The sequence below is a fragment of the Camelus dromedarius genome, chromosome 7, assembly GCF_036321535.1.
Source record: "Camelus dromedarius isolate mCamDro1 chromosome 7, mCamDro1.pat, whole genome shotgun sequence".
In the NCBI taxonomy this organism is placed as follows: Eukaryota; Metazoa; Chordata; class Mammalia; order Artiodactyla; family Camelidae; genus Camelus; species Camelus dromedarius.
In genome coordinates this window covers 39,439,757-39,461,736 of record NC_087442.1, presented here as the reverse complement: position 1 = coordinate 39,461,736, position 21,980 = coordinate 39,439,757, and the positions used below count along the sequence as shown (strand labels likewise).

General features: G+C 38.7%; 1 protein-coding gene across 6 annotated transcripts in view; it reads right to left on the bottom strand.

The window, feature by feature from the left end:
- Positions 1-21,980, bottom strand: part of PDE1C (phosphodiesterase 1C) — a 508,368-nt gene that overhangs the window by 330,776 nt on the left and 155,612 nt on the right. For all 6 annotated transcript variants that reach the window (XM_064487468.1, XM_010988060.3, XM_064487470.1 and 3 more), the window contains one exon: positions 4,522-4,693. In XM_064487468.1, the coding sequence (XP_064343538.1) occupies positions 4,522-4,693 (172 nt within the window). The remainder of the gene's footprint in view (positions 1-4,521; positions 4,694-21,980) is intronic.

Here is a 21,980-nt window from a genome sequence, read left to right as displayed (position 1 = left end):
GGGTGCCAGATATTGTGCTTGTCTCTTTCATGTATATTATCTCCTTTAAAGCCTCCCAACAACCCTGAGAAGTAGGCATCTTTATTCCTATTTGAAATACAAAGAAACTGGGGCCAGATTAAATAAATGCCCTGCTCAAATTAACATAGCAAAATATTCTAGCGTCAAAGGGATATTAAATATCATCTAGTCCAGTGGCTGAGTATGGTCCCTGGACCAGCAGCATCAGCACCACTGAAGCTTATTAGGAAGGGAATTCTAGGACCCCACCCAGGCCTGGAGGTGAGCCCAGAGAACCATTTGAATAAGCCCTCCAGGTGACTGTGATCCACTCTCAAGTTTGAGAACTATTGTTCTGGTCCAACCCCCAGATGTGACAGTTAAGAAAACAGAGGTTCAAAGATGAAGAAAGAGATGAAGTAGCTTGCCAGTGGTAACAGAACTGAGACTAACGCCCAACACAGCCACCGTGAGAAGCCGAATTTTCCTACCTGGGTAGCTTAGAATGTCCCTTTCATGAGGATTAAAGATTAAAGTCCATAGAAAAACACAGCACAAAATTGTGATAGTACCCAGAGACACTGGCTGTGACACTTCCCAGAGACCTTTCCCTTCAAGCACTGGTCTCATTCTCCCAGGAGATGGAACGTGTGCCTCATCAGTACTGTCCTGCAAAGAGAAGGACTGGAGGACAGGGTGTCAGGGAAAGAATTCAGCTTTGAGATGATACTTGTACACGCTCAACTATCAACTTTCAAGCCTTAGAGAAAAGAGATGGTGCCTCTAATTTTCCAAAATCTTTATTACTAAACCTGTGTATCTAATTCTGACTTTCTGCTACAGCCTCTGGCATCACTGCTAACTGACATGTAAACAGAAAGTGTTGGCAACCAGTGGTCGTTTGGTTGGAAGAAGAGTGACTTTGAAGCTGCAGGTGCATCACAAACATGCTTTTCATGTGAGTTTATAGATGATATATTTATCTGGAGTGAGATTCTGGGGGCTGATAAAGATGAAGGAGGACCTAAAGTCTATGCAAATTACCCCTTACTTCTGCCACTGGTGACCACCAATTTATAATCAATTGCCCTTATTCGTTTGTGTTTTAATTCAATCAGAACTATCAGCTCTACCTTTCTGGGCCAGTTTCTTCGTCTCTAACAGGGCTGTCATCTGTGGGTTGTTAGGGTTGTGCCTGGCCATACAAAACACCTACTGTTGTAACAGGGAGCCTAGGGGAGACTGAAACATACAAACTTTTGAAACTTTTTTGAAAAACATCTACCATTTACAAATGTATAAACACTTCCTATCTTGGGGACTACAGAACAGAATTTAATTTAGGGCAAACTGTCCCTCTCATCTGGAAAGAACTACTTGAATGAAAATATTAAGCAAATATAAAACAAGTGCACACTTTGTTATGAGAGTGGCTTACATATAACTGTCTCCACATACTTACAAAGATGTAGAAAAGATTTCTGGGGGAAATGAAATGAAGATTCTCAACCACATCTGAGAAGCTGTGGTAGTGCTGACTGAGGCCAGGTGTCAGAAAAGGACAACAGAAGCCAGCAGAAGGAGACATTACAAGCAAGAGGCTATCTGGACTAGTAACAACATAGACATAACTTCACTGAGGTCAGAAAGTCCACCTTCAACGTGAGATCCCATTTCCATGGCAGGTGGCAAGAGGCAGAGCAGGATGAGGGCTGTCTTAAACCACCATCAGTATGCATGAGGGTCCTGGGACACAGTTAGGGAGAAGAACCCCAAGAAAAGACTGGACTTTCTGATAATTTGGCACATTGGGCTTATTATCATTGTAATTTGGACCTTATCTGATAATAAAAGCTGATGACCATATTTCCCAGCCCCAGGTTCCAAATGCCCCCCAAGTGTGAACAAGGAGAAACAGAAGGGAGTAACCAACACTACCACTTCTCCAGTGTTGCTCAGTGGTAACGATCCAACAGAAAAGGTAGGAGGACAGATGATATGAATTCATGAGACCTGTGTGTCCCACCTCAGCAAACAGACCCTCTAGAACTGAGGAGGGCAGGATGTTCACAATCACATGCCCAGACCCCTTAACTGTGTGCAGGGGTGCGCATAAATGTGTTCACATGCACACCCACACCCAGAAGGCACGGTGGCTGAGAGGCTCTGAATTTCAGAATCAGAAAAAAGAACCCAACGGGGGGGGTAGGGTATAGCTCAGCGGTGGAGCGCATGCTTAGCATGCCTCTGAGGTCCTGGGTTCAATCCCTAGTACCCCTTCTAGAACCAAGGAAAGAAATAAACCTAATTACTTCCCCCCACAAAAAAAGAAGAAAGGAAAAGAACCCAACACCTCCATCTCAGCAGAGGGAAGACTGCACTGCTTGGTTAAAGAAGTAACTTTAGCGATTGAGAGCACTAACTATGGATGCGCCCCTGAAGTTTAAAAATGCGGGGGTATAACCCACCGGTCTTCCTAGATTTCCTAGAGTCACTAACATTAAGAGTCAGCAATTCTCAGGTTTTCTCACTCCTGGAGTGAAAGGGGATGTGCAGGGGGTGCACAGTGATACATTCCTATTAGCATTATTTAAAATCCAGCTATAACTCATTCCTTCTCTGCAATCCAAAAGGCATATAGAAAACAAGTGGCATTATCACAAGAGCAACCGGACTCTCCTCTAATTTATTTCTTGATAAGTAGGCTGTTCCCACATTTTGCTTATAGTAATTTATGCACAACAAATCTTACAACTGACATCACTACCACAGTTAAGGACAACTGCTTTAGAGAATATTTACCCTCTAACATTGCTGCTGAAATCAACTATCTTCTCTGGAAGAAAGAATGGTTCCAGAATAGCACAGTTGTATTAAGAAGATCGATGAATAACAAATGCCAATACATTTCTGGCCTCTGTTGCTATAGGATGGCATATTTATACCTGTTGGGTTTTTCCTACTGCACCAAGTGCTATAAGGAACCAGAAATAGGTCTGACCTTAACAAATTTATAATTTAATCTCTTTCTGGAAGAAAGACATTGGTATATAATACAACTAGCAGAGCACTGAAGTTCAGAGCCATCAGTACATCTTCTGGGAATGCAAAGGGAAGGGGTGATGGTAACAGAGTTGGGCAGCAAATCCGATGTTCTTTTCCTGAGAGCAACTCTTTAGCTATTCACTGAAGATGACTGTGAACCCAGTCTGGTGTGGAAGGAGCAGCTTCAAGAAGGCTTTATGTGAAGGCATTGACTCCACCAGAGACACTTGGAGATGAGAACACACCGATCACGAAAACCATTCACCCCACCCCTCCCACCACAGTCACCTGCAGAGAATCGCAGGTTCAGAGAATGTACTTCTCTCTACTTGAGAAGGTTTTATTTTATTTAAAGCTCACAGCGCAGTAACCAAACCCTCACTAGGAATAAGGAAAGCATTTGCCTTGCAATTCTTGTCCCACCATGGCGTCAGTCACATTATATAAAGAACTCCAAACCCCTATTCATCACTCCTTTTCAGAATTCGTCTATAAGTCAGTCTACACTAAGAATCTTCACACAATGAAATGGCTTTTACCGGGCGATTACACACATCACCTGGATCCAAAACAGAGCACATTTTTCAAATATATTTCATGGACTCCAAGAGTTGTCTGATTTGTTCATGAGGGAAGAAAAGGGAGGTTCATATGTTCTCCTAGACACATGGAGAGTATGAAAGCCTTATATAATGGAAAGAAAAATGAAGAAGTATGATTAGGACAATGGGAAAAAGAGGGGAGGAAGACAGGCTGGCAAAATCATTCAGTCTTCATTTCTCATACCAGTATGACTGTGTATTTCAAAAGTGAGTTTGAAAGGCCCGTTGAGGGGAAAAAAAATCACTTTTATACACCACATCCATACCCAGATTGATTTTTATTTAATATGGGTGAGAAGGTAAGGGGCACCGTCACACTGAAAATGGAGTAAGAACAAAACAAAAATAAAAGAGCCCTTTGCAGGAAGAGGCAAGACTGAACAATTAACAAGGACAGACTAAACAGCCACCTGGGAAACGACACAAGAAGATTCTCGCTTCATGTCAGGAGGCAATAGCTCTCACATCTCGGACAACTAGAAACCTTCCCTCAGCAAGGGGCTCTAAAGATACGGGGCGGCATTAATGCCCACACGTGCTTTTTCTCTGCACACTTATCTCCCCGCGTCATCCTCCTTTGAAGCAAAGACTCATTAATCCAACTCAAATTGCCAACATCAGTAAATCCTATGCCTCAGCATTTAAATGCCAATACCAATTAAATATCAACAGCAACTTAACTACTGATACGGTCTTCATTACATTCAGGAAATCCAGCCAGAAGTCCAATGAGCATTAATTCCAACACACTTCATCAATTCTAATTTACTCAGTGCAAAGAAATGAGGTAATTTGCTGGCCACTGCATCCAACTGGACTGAAATAACTCCACAAACAAATAGGAAGGAACAAACTGAGTTGCAATCCACCAAACCTGAAGGATGTTTTCACCAAGGCTTCCGGGCTGTCAAGCTGAGGCAGTTCATCAGCTAGGATTTCCTCTGGGGGTCGGGGGTCGTGGACAATCGTTGGCCGTGGCTTTTCCTTGACATTCCCTGTGAGTCCATCGATGAGAGAGTTCCACAGACAGTTCTGTGACTTAGACCCTGAGGCACGAGGGGAAAAAAGGTGCAGGTGAATTACCAACCAACTCCATGTGCTCCCTTGCCCAAGTCAGGATTTTCAAAAGCAGAGCAGGAACATTTACACAATTTTCATGATCTCTACCAACATCAGAGGGCTCTAAAAGATACTGGTCAGGCAACTTATGAAGTAACCAGGATATTTTAAATTTATACGGAAAAATAGGCTAACACTCTGAGCAACTGAACTCACAGCTAAGTACTCCTGTCTCATTTCAGTGTAATCAACTCCAACTCCTGCTAGAGCTGTCAGTATTTACTTAGATACATTTTCAGCAATTGGAAGCATACAATGGACTACCATTTTGAAGAACAGAAAAGATATTCAGACACAAGTCTCCCCTGTGAACTTATCTTCCATAAGGCCCAAGTCTCAAGACTCCGTTCTACGGAGATGCCTATCCCAAAGAGGGCCCCACGTCTAAGAACTAGAACTCACTACAGACAGATTCGTTCTTCTGCAAGATCAAGACTCAAGGAGAATTACACTTGGGGTTTACTGATACCCTACCTTACAAGCCCTTCAAACACGAGATGAGCATTAAAGGCAGACATGAAGCGGGTAGAGTATCATAAAACAGGGTCTGAACAGCCAGGTAATCACGGTCAGTATCAATAATGGTAAGTTACACTGATACTGGGTAACTTTGACACGATGTGATAAAAATGGCACTTTACCTATGTGCTCTTTCTACCCAAAACATATAACCCCAGTGTATTAAGCACTTCCCAGCTTCTATAAACTTGATGCTTTAATATCTGCCTTACATGCATATCCCAGACATGCCTTGTTCTGCACAACAGGTAATATGCCCAAGTCACGCTGCCTTGGCCTCCTGCCTTTCTCATTTCCTACCACCTACCTCCCCTCAATTCTTCAGAAAGAGTTCCTCTCCCAGGGGTATGCTTTTCAGATACAAACCAACCAAACCAGAGTCCACACCCCACCACCTTCCTTACAAGCTTTCACTCTCTGAGCCACTATCCACCTGCCCAATGACCCCAGGCAGGTCCTAGACAACTAGGGACAGCCCCAAATCCCCGAAGAGCACTGGAATTATTCAAACATGCCAATCCTAAGCCTGTTTACTCTGCCATGCCCATTCCTTCCTGAAGAACCACAATAAAAACCCTTGCCCACAATTCCTCCCTCCCTCTGTCTCATAACAACCCCAGTTCTTCTCAGTGTGGCCTCCGTGCTGTGATGTATACCCTCTCTTTTGGGATCTGGGAATATTAACAAACTGTCTTTCCAATGGCAAACATCCCCTGATCTGTTGGCCTTGCCACACCTAAATAATAAAACATGGTAAAACATCTAGTCTAGTCATAGGAAGAACATCAGACAAATCTCCACTGAGAGACATTCTGCAAAACACCTGACCAGTCAGGACTCCTCAAAACGGCCAAGGTTATCAGAGCACAAGTCGGAAAAACTGTCACAGCCTAAAGGAGCCTAAGAAAACATGATGATTAAATGTTGTATCCTGATGGAGTCTTGAAACTCAGAAAGGACACTATATAAAAACAAAGGAAATCTGAACAAAGTACGTACTTTAGCTAATAATAACGTATCAATATTGGTTCATTAATTGTGACACATGTCCCATACTAACACAAGAAGTTAGTCACTGGGGAAACTGCGTAGGGTATAGGAGAACTCTGTACTATCTTTGCAAATTGTCTGTAAATCTAAAAATCTAAAATTAAAAATTATTATAAAAATACAAATAAATAATAAAAGTAAACAGTCATTATTTTAAAAGTCTATGAGTAAGTTTTTTTTTTAAGTAGAGCCTGAGGGCATGGCCATTACCATTGGTTAGTGCTGGTTATGCTCTTCCCAGAGGAAAGAAAGCCATTCTCTTTGGTCAGATATACTGTCAAATCTCCAAGTTATGCACCCACGGAGCTGTGTCCGTCTAGAAGGGATTGACTTTTTCTACTCCATCCATGCAGAAGTATATTCTAATTCACACAAAGGCTCTTTATGCGGCATGAGAAGGTGTGCATGGAGAAGAAAGGAGCAGTGCCAACTAATGCACATGCATGTGATTGGTGGTTAGAGAACAGATTTGTACACACATGGGGATGCCTCCCTGAACAACCACCTGTAGCCCACAACAGAGGAAATCATCATGGTTTGTTGTCCAGCTAAGATCGAAAGAACTTTACATACAAAAGGGAGCACCTCACAAGGATCCCTGAACCTTCACCAAGGACACCCACAGGTCCACAAATGACTCTTTTAATGACCATGGTCACGACTGACCTTTTTGGGTGTCCCACATCCAAACTGCTTTTGTGTCAACTAAGAGAAAACTAAAGCACATTAGTGGCAGGAAACAAACACCTCCAACTTCTGAAATTCAAGACAGCATTTTCATTCCTGAACTTATGTCTTAATAAGATCTGGTCCTATTAATGAAAGTCTGGTTCTATTTAATGAAGGTCTGTCTATTCTATGTTAACTAAGGTCTGGATCTAGGAAGAAGAACAAAAGCTGCAGCCTATTTTCTCAAATTTGATCTAAATGAAGGCTTTACAATAAATTCCCTGCCCATTTCCCTTCACTCTTTCATTTATTCATTCAATATACACATATTGAATTCCCTCAATATGCCAGTTTCCATTCTGGGCTCTAGAAACAGAAAGATGAATGAAACTGGTTCCCTTGGGAATGAGTCAAACCATAAGCAATCACAGCAAATGGGCAATGCATTATAAGTTAGGGGCAAAGAAAGTGCTACCGGAGGAAAGTGCTCAGTCACCCTGCCTCAGGCCCCTGGGGAAGCTATGCAGAGAACATGACATCCGATACAGGTCTAAAGCAGGAACAGATCTTCCGCAGGTGGAGAAGAGAGAGGAGAATATGCAGGGCAAACAGCAAGTGCAAAGGCTCAGAGGCACAACAAAGCGGTTTGTTAAGGCTGCAGCAAAGCGAGAGGGCTGTGACCAGAGATAAGGCCAAAGATTGGTTATAAAGTGTCTTGAATAAAATGCTAATCATCTTAGAATTTCTTCCTTGGGCAAAAAAGAACTAAAGATCTTTAACCAAGGTCATGATGACATGACCATTTCTGTGCTCCGGAAAGGAAACCAATGTGCGGTAGAGCAGTGGACCCGTGGGGAATACGAGGGCTACATGAAGAGGTCCATGAGTCCACTGTATCTACAGGCAAAGTAACAAAGTCTTCATATAAGACTGATTTTTAAATATATATAGGTGTGATTAATAAACTATAAATTTATGTAAAAGCACTAACGAATTCATGACAGCTTTTCCACCGTTTTCTCAGTGAATCAGAAGAGCCATGTGGTCCAGTAAAGCTCTGCATAAGAGGTCCCAGATGGACATGGGATCACACCTCCAGAAGTTGTACCAACAGCTACAAAGATACACTGGCAAGCTTAAAAGAAGACTGTGGCAGAAGCTATAAATAGGATTCACGCAACATTCATGCTCAACTCCCTTTTCACTTACCTTCCTCATCCAAGGAAGCTAAAAAACAATATACTCAATTTCCCAGCCTCCCTTATGACTATGGCTAAACGTGTGTTATAATTCTGGCCAATGAAATGTAAGTAGAAATTCCTGGGACTAGTGCCTCTCTGAATAAAAAAGTAAAATCTCAACAGGAGAAAAATATTTTTGTCCCTTTAAATTTTCCCTTTCCTTTTTTATTCCTTGGCCCTTTTTAATTCTTCCTCCCGGAAAGTGGACATGTGTGAGAGCTATAGCAACCATCTTGTGACCAAGAGGTGACAAGCATTATGAAAAAAGCCAAAATCTTACATATGGAGAAGCAAAAAGGTAGAAAGAACCTGGGTCTCTGACCACACAGTTGAACGGCTTCCCTGGTCTCTTCCATCTCCAGATTTCTGGATACAAGACATATGAATACCTACCTATCACATTCTTAGGCCTTCAGCTGTCTACAGCCAAATGCATTCCTAAATGTTACATGTGTGCTATCACATTAACATAAAGGTGTTCCCCATATCCAAACACTACCATCTATAAGGCAGTGGCAATTGATTTTTTAATAAATCCTCCAATTATCTTGTAAAAGGCATAATTACATTGCACAGTTTTCTCATGTTAAAGTTATTAATTTGTTAAATGCAAACAGTTACAACATACTACAATTTTCATAACTTATTTTGGCATTTCCCAACATTTTTAATATTCTGGGAAACTTAGAAAGTGGAAATGGCCTGTATTTCTCTTGACCTTTGAGAGCCCGGAGAACAATTACTCTCATGGGATAGTCATGATTTGTTTTTTGTTTTGTTTTGTTTTGTTTTGTTTCTTAACTTTAAAAGATGGGGGAGGAGGCCTCTGCTCAAGAAAATGTTGGGAACCAGCAACACAGAGGATGTTCCAGTTGGGAGGTGTGCACGGGAGTAGAACCGGGTGATCAGCCAGAAGGCAAATTGGCCGTGAGAAAATAAAGGGTCTGGAATAGCCTGGTGATAATGAAGACAGAGGAAATTAGGTGGATTGAGGAGATAAGCAACCAGAATTAGTAGGATTTGGTAACTGATTGGGGGCAGAGGGTAAAGAAGAGAGAGGTGGCTTCTGTTAAAGCAGCCAGGCAGACTGCGATGCCATCAGAAAATGCTGGGGGCAGAGCAGTTCGTGGGTCCATAATTGAACTGTGTTCTAAAGGTTGTATTTCAAGATAGAAAATATAAACAAAGATCCTCTCCATATTTATGAAGAGGAAGTACGCAGATGATGAATACATGATTCAAATGAGAATACTCTATTTCAGTCAACACTTCTATCAAGACTGAGATAAAATTTTTCACAGCATGATAAAGTGGGGGGGGAAAATTATCCTTCTCACCGAACCCAAACAATAATTTTAAAGAACAAAAATAGTAAATGTTTTAAACAAGAGCAATGTTTAATCTTCAGCCCTGTCCTGGAGCGTTCCAGCCATTATCTGACTTGATAAAGCTGTAATTAAGTAGAACTTGGGCTCTGTCCACAAGGATCTAATTATAACAGCTCATTAGTGCCATCTCACCTATAACCTGGCCCTAAGGCACAAACCCCAGAGAGATCCAGGAAGCCGGCATCACATGAAGCATTATGAGGAGAATTTTGCTATTTCTGTTTTAACCTCTTTCAGAAGGTAAATTACTGACAACAGTCTACTTTAGGTGAACAACACAGCACAAAATGGGAAGACTCAAGAAGTGCGAATACACCTGGAGCATGAGTCTACTGATGCACACCAACCATCAACAGAATGAGATTCACGTTTGTGCCCCAAAACTCTTGGCCAGTGCAGAGCACTTCAGAACTCTGAGCTGAATGCTTCAGACACACAGAAACTTTAATTACATCATCACAATCCTGCCCTCAAGAAGCTTTGGAGAGGCCGAAAAATGCAAGGCAGCTACTAACTGGTTCAGACTAGAGCCAGTCTTTGGGAAAATGAATTTGTTTTCCCCTACCCCTCATCCCCATCCCCTCCATAAACGTCAAGAAAAATAGTTAAAGACTTTGAAATGGACAAAAAAGTTTAGTAGGTTCCCTGCCTAGCTCACCCATTTCAGTTATCTCCATTTTCTATTATCTCGTAGATATTTCACAGTTGTATAAATTGGAGAAAACTGAGAGTAATGCAAATGATTTTTGTTTAGAGAAATGCAAAGTGTGTCCCACGGGATGCAACTGGTTACTGCCCTGTAGATACTGATATGTTTTGCGAGTTTTACATCTAATAAGCAAATTCATCTCAGCATCCCTGATGGACTTGTGTATTTGTCATTCTTTAGATTCTCCTTCAAACCAGTTGTAACATCTTCCTGGTTTCTTCAACAATTAATAAGTTAAATAAGACCATTAACACATATTCACTTTGGACTCGTATGATTTTTTTTAATTGTCCTTCAGCAATTTCAGAGTCCTCATGCTGTCTGTAACCAACATTTGTTGCACCCAGCTTGAGAAATCCCCCTTTAATTAGCCAAATCATACTTGTAGTCAGTTGAATTAACTATGCTACATACCGATAATGGGCTACTAATATCCCAAAGAGAAAGATCTCTATAAACTGATAAGGAGAGATTTCTAATAGTACTGGAAAAAGCAGTAAGTGTAAGTTGTATATTATGCTTCCTAGTATTTGATAGTGTATTATGCTATCTCTTGAGTGAAAAAACAGGAGAAACGTTTTTGCGTATTTTTGCAGAGAGACAAACAAGAATAACAGACCAGAAACCATGAAAATAGTTACCTACCGGGGATGGCTTGAGAGTAGGCAGAATACACTAGAGATGAGAGAATGACTTCACATTTGCAGACAGTTTTTACTTTTCAACTGTGTAAATGTTTTCATATTCAAAAATCAAATCAAACCAACAGGGAATAAAGAAATCCTAAAGCTGAATACAAACAGAAACAAACAAATCTAACTATATATCAAATTGATAACATAACCAAAATGGAAGACAAGAATTAATTTAAGTATCTGTTGAATACAGTATTCTAACTGTACATCCTCAGAGACCAGTTCTAAGGGCACACACACACATACACACTGCAAAGAAATTTGGAGCTTCGCTGAGTTGGCTTCTAGTCAGCAGTAATCATAAAGTAGTCATCTGAACGATGTCATGTGTATTGGAGGAAAGAGCAAACAAGCAACTAGCACGAGGGCACTGGGGCCCAGAGCTCTCACCTCAGGAGAAGGAACATACAGTGGGCAACAGGAGAGTATGAAGAAGAACCCTGCAGCATTGGATCCAAATTAAAACTATCAGTATGAACTCGTGATGGTTTTCAACAGGACTTGAAAGAGATGTTTGCTGAATAAATTAATTAGTAACTGATGGACTATTTAAAAAAAGAAAACTTTAAGGTGAAAGGTGAATAAAAACAGTTTCAAAAATTTTAAGCAATAAAATGTATCATAGGAAGCATACTAAGAGTGAAACCAAGAATACCACCAAGTCCAGAGAAAGAGGCCTTTCCTAGCCCGTAATGAATTGCTTCCAATGTAGGGTCTTGGCCGGGTTTTCTTCCAGAAAGCAGACCCTGAGACAGGTGCTGATGGCAAGTGGTTTATCTGGAAGTGATTTCAGGAAGCAGGAGTGAAGGACATGGAGGAGTGAATTAGGGTACAAAAGGGAAGTCAGCACACAGGTGCAATATTGAGTTGTCACCACAACTGGTTATTAACTATGTTTTTAATTGGTACCCTTAGACCATTGGTCAGTTTAGACTACTGATATTCAAATGATTATTGATATAATTATGAATTAAATAAATGGATTAATATCTACCATATCCATTATTATTTTCTATTTGTTGCCCTTGTTTTTTGTTCCTATTTTTGTCTTCCATTGTTTTTCTGAGCTTCTTACATGATTCTTCTTTCTTAGCATATTGGTTATAGTTATATTTTTAACTTTCAGTGGTTGCCCTAGAGTTCACAATATACATTTATAGATAATCCAAGTGCACTTTCAAAAACACCATGCCATTTCACAGGTATCTTACAATAACAAAATAATCCTAATTCCTCCCTCCCGTCCCTTATATCAGTGCAGTCAGAGATCTTTGGAGTCACTGCAGGTGATGATCAGAATGACCCTCCTGAGGAATGGAAGAGGGAGCATTTATGTACAGGCTCTCAGCTCATGACAAGGGTACCCATAGGAAATTAATTCCCCAGCCCTTCTGGGTATACTATGCATGACTGTGGGACAACTCCCACATCATTAGAGAATCCTCGGCACAAAAATCAAGAGAAAGCAGTACAGCTAGAGCTTAAATAGTGGGCTAACGGGATATGAAGCTGGGCTCAAAGGTACCCGCTTCATATGGTTTCCACACAGTTTTTGGATCCTAGAAAATACAAGCAGAATCCCATCTGCTACTCATTCCTGCCTTATGTGGATCGTAGGTAGCCTCCTGACATGGCTCATCCCAGCTCAATCTGATGTGAGCCCTCTGGAGCACTCTCCTCCTTTAACTCTGAGAGAATGGAAAAGAACTCTTCCTCTGATTCTCAGCAGAGCACTCTCCAGGGACACTGGAATGTCCGCTCTGACAAAATGAAAAATAAAAATTCCCCTGCTCTAATTTATTTTAAGTTGACTTTGAAAGCATGAAATGTTTCTGACTAAGTAGAAGCAAAAATATGGAAATAGAGTCACACAGGTCTCTCTCAATAATATCAAAAAACCCCTGAGGGAAATTATACACAAACTAACCCTTCAGGGTAACAAAAATAATGTGGCTCAGGTGCAGGAGATGAGCAACTCCGCTCAGCCCACTCCATCCCATCTGCTTCTGCCCACACCCCTCCCTCCCCATCTCAGCTTTCCTCTTGCCTTTGGCTTGTTCCTGACTCCAATTCAGTGCCCATTACATTCTCTTTTCCTGTTATCTCCCCTCTGTCCCTGCCCTAAATCCTCTCCCTTCTCTTCACAAAGACAACTTTTTGTGTACCCGATGGACGCCCCAGATGGATTGTTTCTTCCAGAATCACGAACTCTGGGAGCCGCTTCTGTACCACTGAGTTTATCAACAGAACAAGTGCTCAGATTCACATGTAACCAACATTTGTTCAGTACTTGCTATGTGCTGTGCATTGTCATGATGCCTTCACTACGGTACCTTATTTAATCATCAAATCAACCCTTCAAAGTAAGTATTATTGAAACAGTATTGAACACTAGAACATTAAGGCTCCAAGAGATCAAATCACCTAAATCACAGAGTTAGAAAACACAAATTGCTTTGACCCAAAATTCTCATTCTCCTAATCCAGGGCTCAGGGTGATGCATCACACTGTTTGTACTTTATTTATAAGTAAACAAACACACACAGAGTGTAAATCAAGCACAATGTTTTGCATTTTTTTACTATGAAAAAGTTATCCTTTTATGTAAGAAATAAGATACACCCTGTCCACAACCAGAGAGAGCCTTGATGCTGCAGTCCCTTCCATGAAGCAGTTTGCAGCTTCATTTAAAGAAGAAGTTCAGGATGCAGGGAGAGATGAATAATGCAAGATGAGTTTAATGGGCTAAGGAAAGACACAGCAAGAAAATGAGATGAGAAGAATCTAAATCCAAAATAACTACAGATTCATTTTGAAGTGTGTCTAATGGTGGCAGCCTGATAAACTGCTGGCAGGAGCAGCCCAAGGTGATGCGGTAGTCCCATTTAAATCTGACAAGTGACTTATCAACTTGGTTTCCTGATCTAAAAAAAATACACAGCATTATACTAGCAGAAGGCTGAGAAGTTAGAGACCTGCAAAGCACAAAGGAAAGAAGAGATTTAATTCTCCAGAAAGGTGAAAAAAAAAAAAAAAAGAAAGAAAACCACCTTGGAAACTTTCAATGGTTCTCAAAATACCCATGACATGTGTTCACAGGTATCTTCTCCTTTGGGGAGGATAAGGCTCCTAAAATTCCCAGGGGGTAGGAAAATTGGGGCTTGGGTACAGAAGTCAGAAATGAACCCAATAAAGCCCAGGTGAAAAGTTGTATGCCCACTAAAACAGTAATGATAGTACAAAAAGTAAAGTATAAGTAATGTTTTGAATATCTTTAAATCAGTCACACAGGTACTGTTCTGTAACTTTCAATATACAAATCTTGGTTTTAGAAACTTTTCAGAAACTGTCCCCTGCAACTTCGAAGAGATCTGAACATTTAACTCTATTTCAGATGTCATACACACTGAGGTGGGAGGGCTATCAAAATGTAAGGCTACAACTTGATTTGTGATGATATATTTTAAATTCTCAAATATGTTAGGATTTCTTTCTTCTTTTTTTAGGGTTTATTTCTGAGTTACAATGTTAAATTAAACTTTTTAAACAACAGAATCACATTATTTTATTTATTATAACTTTATAATATCCATCTGATATTGCAACACCTCCCCCTTCCTTTTGGCTATTCTTACTTGTTTAAGTCTTTAAGAAAATTTAGTTTAAAAATTTCTAAAGAGAAATCTCCCTTTTGAATTTACATTAAGATGGTATTTAACAAAGGTATAATTAATTATTTTATTTATTTATTTATCAAAAGAATGATCATCTTCACAATATATCATGCTGTCATCCAGGTAGACGAAATGTCCTTTCAGTATAAAACAGCTATCATATTTGTTTACCTAAGCACCATTTCCTCCCTACTTATAATAGCCCCTCTCACTTTATTTTGGGAATGTCTCCTCCCCCATTACTTATCCCATGTGAGTCTGGTGGGCTTTTTAGCTATGTTATTCCATGGCCCTGGCCTCAGTAATAAGTCGAGAAGTAGGTATACAACCAAATCTCAGATAATCACAGTTCTTCCCTGTAGTATTTTTCATACTGAAACCAACAAGTAATTTCCTTTCTCTTAGACTGTTAGTGCTAGCAACATGTCCCAATCAACACACGAACGAGCCTGAGAAAATGAAGCCAATATCCGAAGGAAAGCAGGAAAAAAAACAAGAAGGGTCTTGAGAGTGGCACAAGCTGGTTCCAGTCCCTTATATTCCCAGACCTATGAGTTTTCTACAGCTTTTCTACAGGTCTGTGAACTACTATGGTATCCTTCCAGCAAATCTCCTTTCAAACTTAAGAGACTTGGTGTTGGGTTTCTGTCACCTGCCAACCAAAAGGTCTTCCTATGTATTTCAGTCAGACTTTGATTTCCTTCAGTAAAGTTTCAATTTTCTTCTGCCTTGGAAATTCTTATGAAGTTTGTTCCCTGGGCATTTTATATGTTTGCCACTCTTATTAACAGAGTACATTTTTAGGTGATATTTTTTAAATTGCTGTTGCTGGAATATAAACTAGCTATCATTTGGTGCATTTTCTTAATATTCCAGATCCTTACTAAACTCACACTTTTTAAGGGTTTTTCCTTGTTTTTTTGTTTCAGTTTTGGTAAGCACATACATCATCCACAATAATTTTCCATTCTCTTTTCTAATAGTAGTCTCTTATACAATCATCAATATGGGAATAACCTTTTCCCTGATGTTTGAACAAAACTGCCTATAAAACTCAGGATCCAAAGCATCTTTAGCAAAGTAATCACTTCACAAATTTTTCAGGGTCTTTCTTCTTTTGTTATGCTGCATTCAGATATCTATTTCTTTTAGAGTCAATATTTTCCCTTAGAAACTGCCATTTTGTAGAAATATTCAATTTTTAGCACAGATTTCTATGGTATTTTGTATTTTAATCTTCATCTATATATTAACACTTTCAAGTATTTATTACTTATTTTCTTCTCTGTTTACTTTCTAGAGCTGTGTTGTCCAATATGGTAGCACATTAATCGTGTGTGATGACTTAAATTAAGATCAATTAAAATTGAATAGAATTATATTCAGTATCTTCTAATAACCTATAATGGAAAAAAATCTGAAAAGGAATAGATATATGTATGTATGTATAACTGAATCACTTTGCAGTAGTACATCTAAAACTTATACAACATTGTAAATCAATTATATCTCAATAAAAATTTTTTAAATAAAATAAAAATTGAATAAGATTAAAAATTTACTTCCTCGGTTGCACTAGTCACACTTCAAGTGCTCAACAAACATGTGTGACTAGTAGCTTCTGTGCTGGACAGTGCCCACATAGAACAGTCTATCATCACAGAATGTTTTCTGGACAGAGCTGTTCTAGAGGTTACTTTTATTGCCTTTTTAAGGAGCTAGCTCTTGAATCTATGCATTTCACTGCTTTTCTCATTTCTGATTCATTTGTTTTTGCTTTCAGATTTATATTTTCATTCCCCTACTTTGAATAAGTTTATATTCCTCTTTTTTCCCTAACTTGTTTTTTAAATTGGATGCACGTCACCAGTTTTGACATCCCAACTTCTCACTGAATATCCTTTCTGAGAAGACTGTAATGGAAATTTTCATTTCCTTTCTGACCCAGAAGTTGACTGTTTCTGAAAAAAATATTTCAAATGGTGAAAGTATTTTTGGTTGCTGTCATTTAAGCTTTTCTTCTTTCCCTCATGCTCTTTTTTCTTTCTTCCTCCCTTCTTTTCTCCCTTCCTTCTTTAACTTTTTTTCTTTTTACTTTCTAGATTTTGTAACGATATAGAAAGATTATGTTCTACGTGATCTAATCTTGATTTGGGGAATCTGTTGATGTTTTATCTATCACCTAAGTCTTGGTAATTTTTGTACTATTTCATGGGCACTGAATTTAAAGAAAAGATTCACTGTAGATGTAGAAAATAAGGTCTAGAGCTATCACATCCGCATTGTGGACTATATTCTCTATCAACGGAAAGTGACTCAGCTGTTTATTTCTTGAGTTCTGCTTTTTACAAAGTTAATACTGCCACAGCTATCACCTTTTTCTTTGTGCTTGCTTGGAACAGTCTTGCTCACTCTTTTTTTGTTTTAGTTTTGCCTTTTGAAATCATAGATAGTTGTGACAATTGAGAAACTACAATAGATACCTTTCAATTCTAAAATATACATGCTTATATACATCTCTCTTGTTATCTGACTGTCGACACCAATAACAACACAGCTTCCATTGACTCCATGTGAGACCATTAAATTAGCTTCCCAGCCTTCCTAGTCCCTCTACTCACTTTCACTGATGTAATGTGAATTTTTATATTTCACTTCTAAATTGTTATTTTAATATTAAGATGTTTCACTGTTAAGAACTGTATTTTACATTACATTTGTTTTCTAACTTTATGTCCAATAGCTATCTGTACTGAAGGATACATTTACCTGGTTTTGGTGCTCACTAGCTCTTTAACACAATAATTTATCGTCTAAAGCAGGACTGTCCAATAGAACAGATAACAAGCCATATTTGTAATTTTAAATTTTCTGGTAGCTACATTTATTAAAGACAAACAAATGAAATCAATTTTAATAAATCATGTTCTTTAAGTCAATAAACTCAAAATAGTATCATTTAATCAAGTAATCAATACAATAAACTATTAATGAGATTTTTATATTATTCTTTTCTTTCAAAACTCAGTGTGTATTTTACACTTACAGATCTCACTTAGGACTAGCCACATTTCAAGTGCTCAATAGTCACATTTTATGCGACAGAACAGCTCTACAGAATTTCTTTAGATTAATGTTCAGTTGGCTTAAGTCTATCCTCAAATAATTCTTTCCAAGAATGACATGTGGTTAATGAGACATACATGAACAACAGCTTAGGTACAGACCTTACTGAATTTACATTAAACTCTGAACATATTTCTCAATTATCTTCTGCTATTCCTGTGCTGTCGAAAAGAATTAGTAACCAAGTCTGATAGGTTTGGTTTTTTTCCTTTGCAGGCAGACATGTTTCTATATCTTGTATTTCAAAAATGGTGCTACCATATATGTAATTGTGGGTTATTTTTACTGATTTGTAATTTTTTTTCTGGAACACAATGAGTCCTTTCAATATGTAAACTCAGGCCTTACTTTTTTCTGTTTAGGCAAGCTGCCTTCAATTTTATCTTTCAAACTTCTGCTCCAGCTGTTTGTCTGTAGTTTCAGAATATCTGTGATTCACATATTTCTGTTGGCTCTTTCTTCTCTGACCTCTTATTATCTTATCATTTTCAATTCTTCATCACTTTCATCTACAGTCTAATATACCGTTTCTCAAGTTTGTCTTCCACTCATTGATTAAAATCTTTTCATTTCATTTCTATGTTTCAGTGTGGATTTTAATTCCTGTTTCAGAGTTACTTTCTTTGTATTGTCCCTTTTTGCATCTTAACTTAGAATTAACATACTTTTATTCCTACAGCTTTCTGCTCCTATCTCATAGGGACTATGTCTTCTTGCTTCTTATGGAGAATGCAAAGTAGCATTTACATTTTTCCTTTTGCCATCTATATCAAATTATTTTTCAGAAGTCTACTTTTTCCTTAAGTCTTTAGGATAGTGTTTCATTTCTTTAGTTCTTCACATTTTGTTTGGAGTTTTATTTTGGACTTAATCCTAGTTTAATCATTCTGAAATGCAAAAAGATTGATACAGAGCTTGTGGTTTTCTGAAAGGTGAGGTATGTAGGTCACTCTAGGTTTCACTCACTGTCTACCTGGGCTGCTGGATAAATTCAGCAGAAAGAACCAAGAGTAAGACTGACATTCATACTCAAACAGCTAGTTATCACAATAAGCAATGCATAACCCAAGCCCAAAGAAAACAGTAAGACGGTGCCCAATCTGCTTCGAAGCAAAGTCTTGCATTTGTTTTTACCCAATTGATGGGCACAGCTCCTACATAATTTTCAAAGTCTATTTAGAAATTCATCTGGTGCAGTGGATCACTACATAGTGAGACCATCAATTCCAAGAGGAGAGGTCTCGATTACTCTTTGTCACAGATCAAAAGAATGAGTCTGTTCAGCAGAGTAATGATATAGACAGAAATAAAGAGAGGCTATCTTCAAGAACTTTGACAGCATTCATTTAGTATACTAATTAAAAGAGAATCTTATCAAGAGTCAAACCTACTTGACAAACACTTTGTTAATGGTTAGTGTAAGTCAGGTATTTGAGAGGTAGAAGATAGCATTTTCTTAAGTTTTCTATAACATAGACTATCACTAATTCAAACACCACCTCCCCCATAATTCAGTGAATATTTTTCAATGCATAACTACCTTGAAGTATGCTAATGTCTGCAAAGCATGCAAAAATCCAAGTCTTACCATCTGCTGGATGACTCATTTGTAAATCTGCCTAGTATTCCTTTGGGAAGTTCCAGGATTGATTTTTAACCTCATTATAAAAACTTGGTGGGAATGAATTCAGTAATATAGTATGTATGAAAGTGCACTGAGTGCTTGGAAGAATGTGCCACGTTCATTCAAGACATGCTTAAACGGTATGTGTACTGTGATCAAAAATAAGTGTTTGAAAGTAATTGCTTGGAGATTTGGAGTTTTAAACAAGAGTTCCAGAAAAACAGAGGCTCTAGGGGGTAATATATTAGTCACAGAGAAGAACTTTCTAATTTTGACTCAAACTAGCCATTGCCGCTAATAAAATAAAGGTCATCTGTTGTGATGATTTATTAAATAAAATAAAATGGTTCATCTGTTGGTGGTAAGCTCCTTTAGGAAAAGAACTGTGACTTACTCATTTTTATACTCCTGCACCCAAAATGTCCTTCAAGGTTGACTTTTTTATCTGCTTATAAGATTCTGAGGTTATAGAAACCACATGAAAAATGAGAATGAATCTCGTCATCAGTCTGTTCTTCCTTCCATGTGTTTCAATTGTATCATGGGTGAATTTCCTTCAGTTTCTCACCCAATTGGCTCCACATCTTGACCTCCCTTCCTATCTTGCTCTATTAAATTAGGGAACCTAGCTTCATAAACTGACTCGGAACCTAGGCAATTCTTTCATAGGTCCCAAGAATTGCAGCTGCAAATGTGAGAAGTTCAACAGAGACCCCAGGACTACACTATTGCAGTAGTGCACTGCTCATAGCTTAGTTTGCAGGATGGGGTTGCACATTCCACAGCCTACAGGACTGTAGGTGTCCACTCTGGGATTCAACCCAAGGCTTAGCCAGGGCCTAATGTACACCATGTCGAGGGAGCAGGGTGTCGAGATAGTACTTGGCACACAATATGTGCTCCACAAATATTTGCTGAAGACAAGGCATCACAGGAAGTTGTGACTTGTGAATCATGGGAGTCCTGTAAGTTAAAATGCCCCTGACTTCTTTCTAGTAAGGTAACTGAGTATGAATCACTAAGAGCTGTCCAGGCAATGAGTGCGATTTCTCCCCTTGTTTGGAATTGTTACAAATCTAGAACATTCCCATTCTCTCTGCTTTCAGTCCAACTGAACAAACATTTATTAAACACTTATATACACTGACTGGCAAGGCATAGTATCTGGCTTCAGGTAACTCAAAGTCTAGTAGGGAGACAGTCAATAAAGAGATATTTATAATACAGTATGAAGTAAATAATAATCTAACTGTGTAGAAACAAATAGATGTCAAACAAAGGAGGGACTGATAATTTTGTCCTGGTGATCAAGCTAGGCTTTATAGAAAAAGTGGTCTTCGCCCAGAGTTTTGAGAGATGAATGGGTTGGCTTGGTGATCAGCAGAGGGAGAGAACATTTCAGGCAGAGGCAGACACATGTGCAAAGTCATGGAGAGGTGAAACAGCATGGGAGGGCAACTAGTTTCATTCTTCTGGGCTTAAATGATCAATTAGGGCAACAGGAGAGGTCAGCTGGGGCCAGATTTCGAAGGGCTTTGTGTGGTGTGCCAAGAACTTTGTAACAGGTAATAGAAAGATCCCTTGTACCCTTTCCCCAATTACCCCCGATGGTAACATTTTGTAACACTACAGTACATCACAACCAGGAGGTTGACATAGATGTAGAACACTGTTGTCACCACCAGCATCCCTCATGGCAGCCACTAATCTGTTCCCCATTTCTATAATTTTGTCTTTTCAAAAATGCTATGTACATGGGATTTATACCCTTTGGAGGTTGGCTTTTTCACTCAGCGTTAATTCTCTGGAGATCACCTAGGTTGTTGCATGTATCCATAGCTTGTTCTTTTTATTGCTGAGCAGTATTCCATGATATGAATGCACCATAGTCTGTTTAACTATTCACTGGATAAATAAGATCTGGGTTGTTTCCAATTTGAGGTTATTATGAATAAAGTTTCTATGAATGTCCAAGTACTCCAGCACCATTTGTTAAAAAGACAATGTTATCTCTATTGAATTACTTTTGCACTTTTGTCAAAAATCAGTTGGGCATATTTGAATGAATCTGTTTCTCGCTTCTTTATTGTGCTCCATTAACCTATGGTTCTATCCTTTCACCAGTACCACCTAGATTTATTTTTATAACTGCATATTGTTTCCAAATCAAATACACTGATCCTTTGTACCTTATTCTTCTTTTTCAGAATTATCCTAACTATTCTAGTTCCTCTGACTTTCCATATAAATTTCATAAAATCTTATTTATGTCTAAAGAAAATCTCTCTTGGATTTTCATAGAAATTGTATTAGATCTGTATGTCAGTTTAGAAAGAACTGACTTTTTTTCTGTGTTGGGTCTTCTAATACATGAACATGGTGTATCTTTCCACTTATTTAGATTTTCTTTGATTTCTTTCATCACCATTGTAATTATGGTGATGGTTGCACAACTCCACAAACATACTAAAAACCACTGAATTGTACACTTTTCTATGTATATAGAAAGATAATTTTA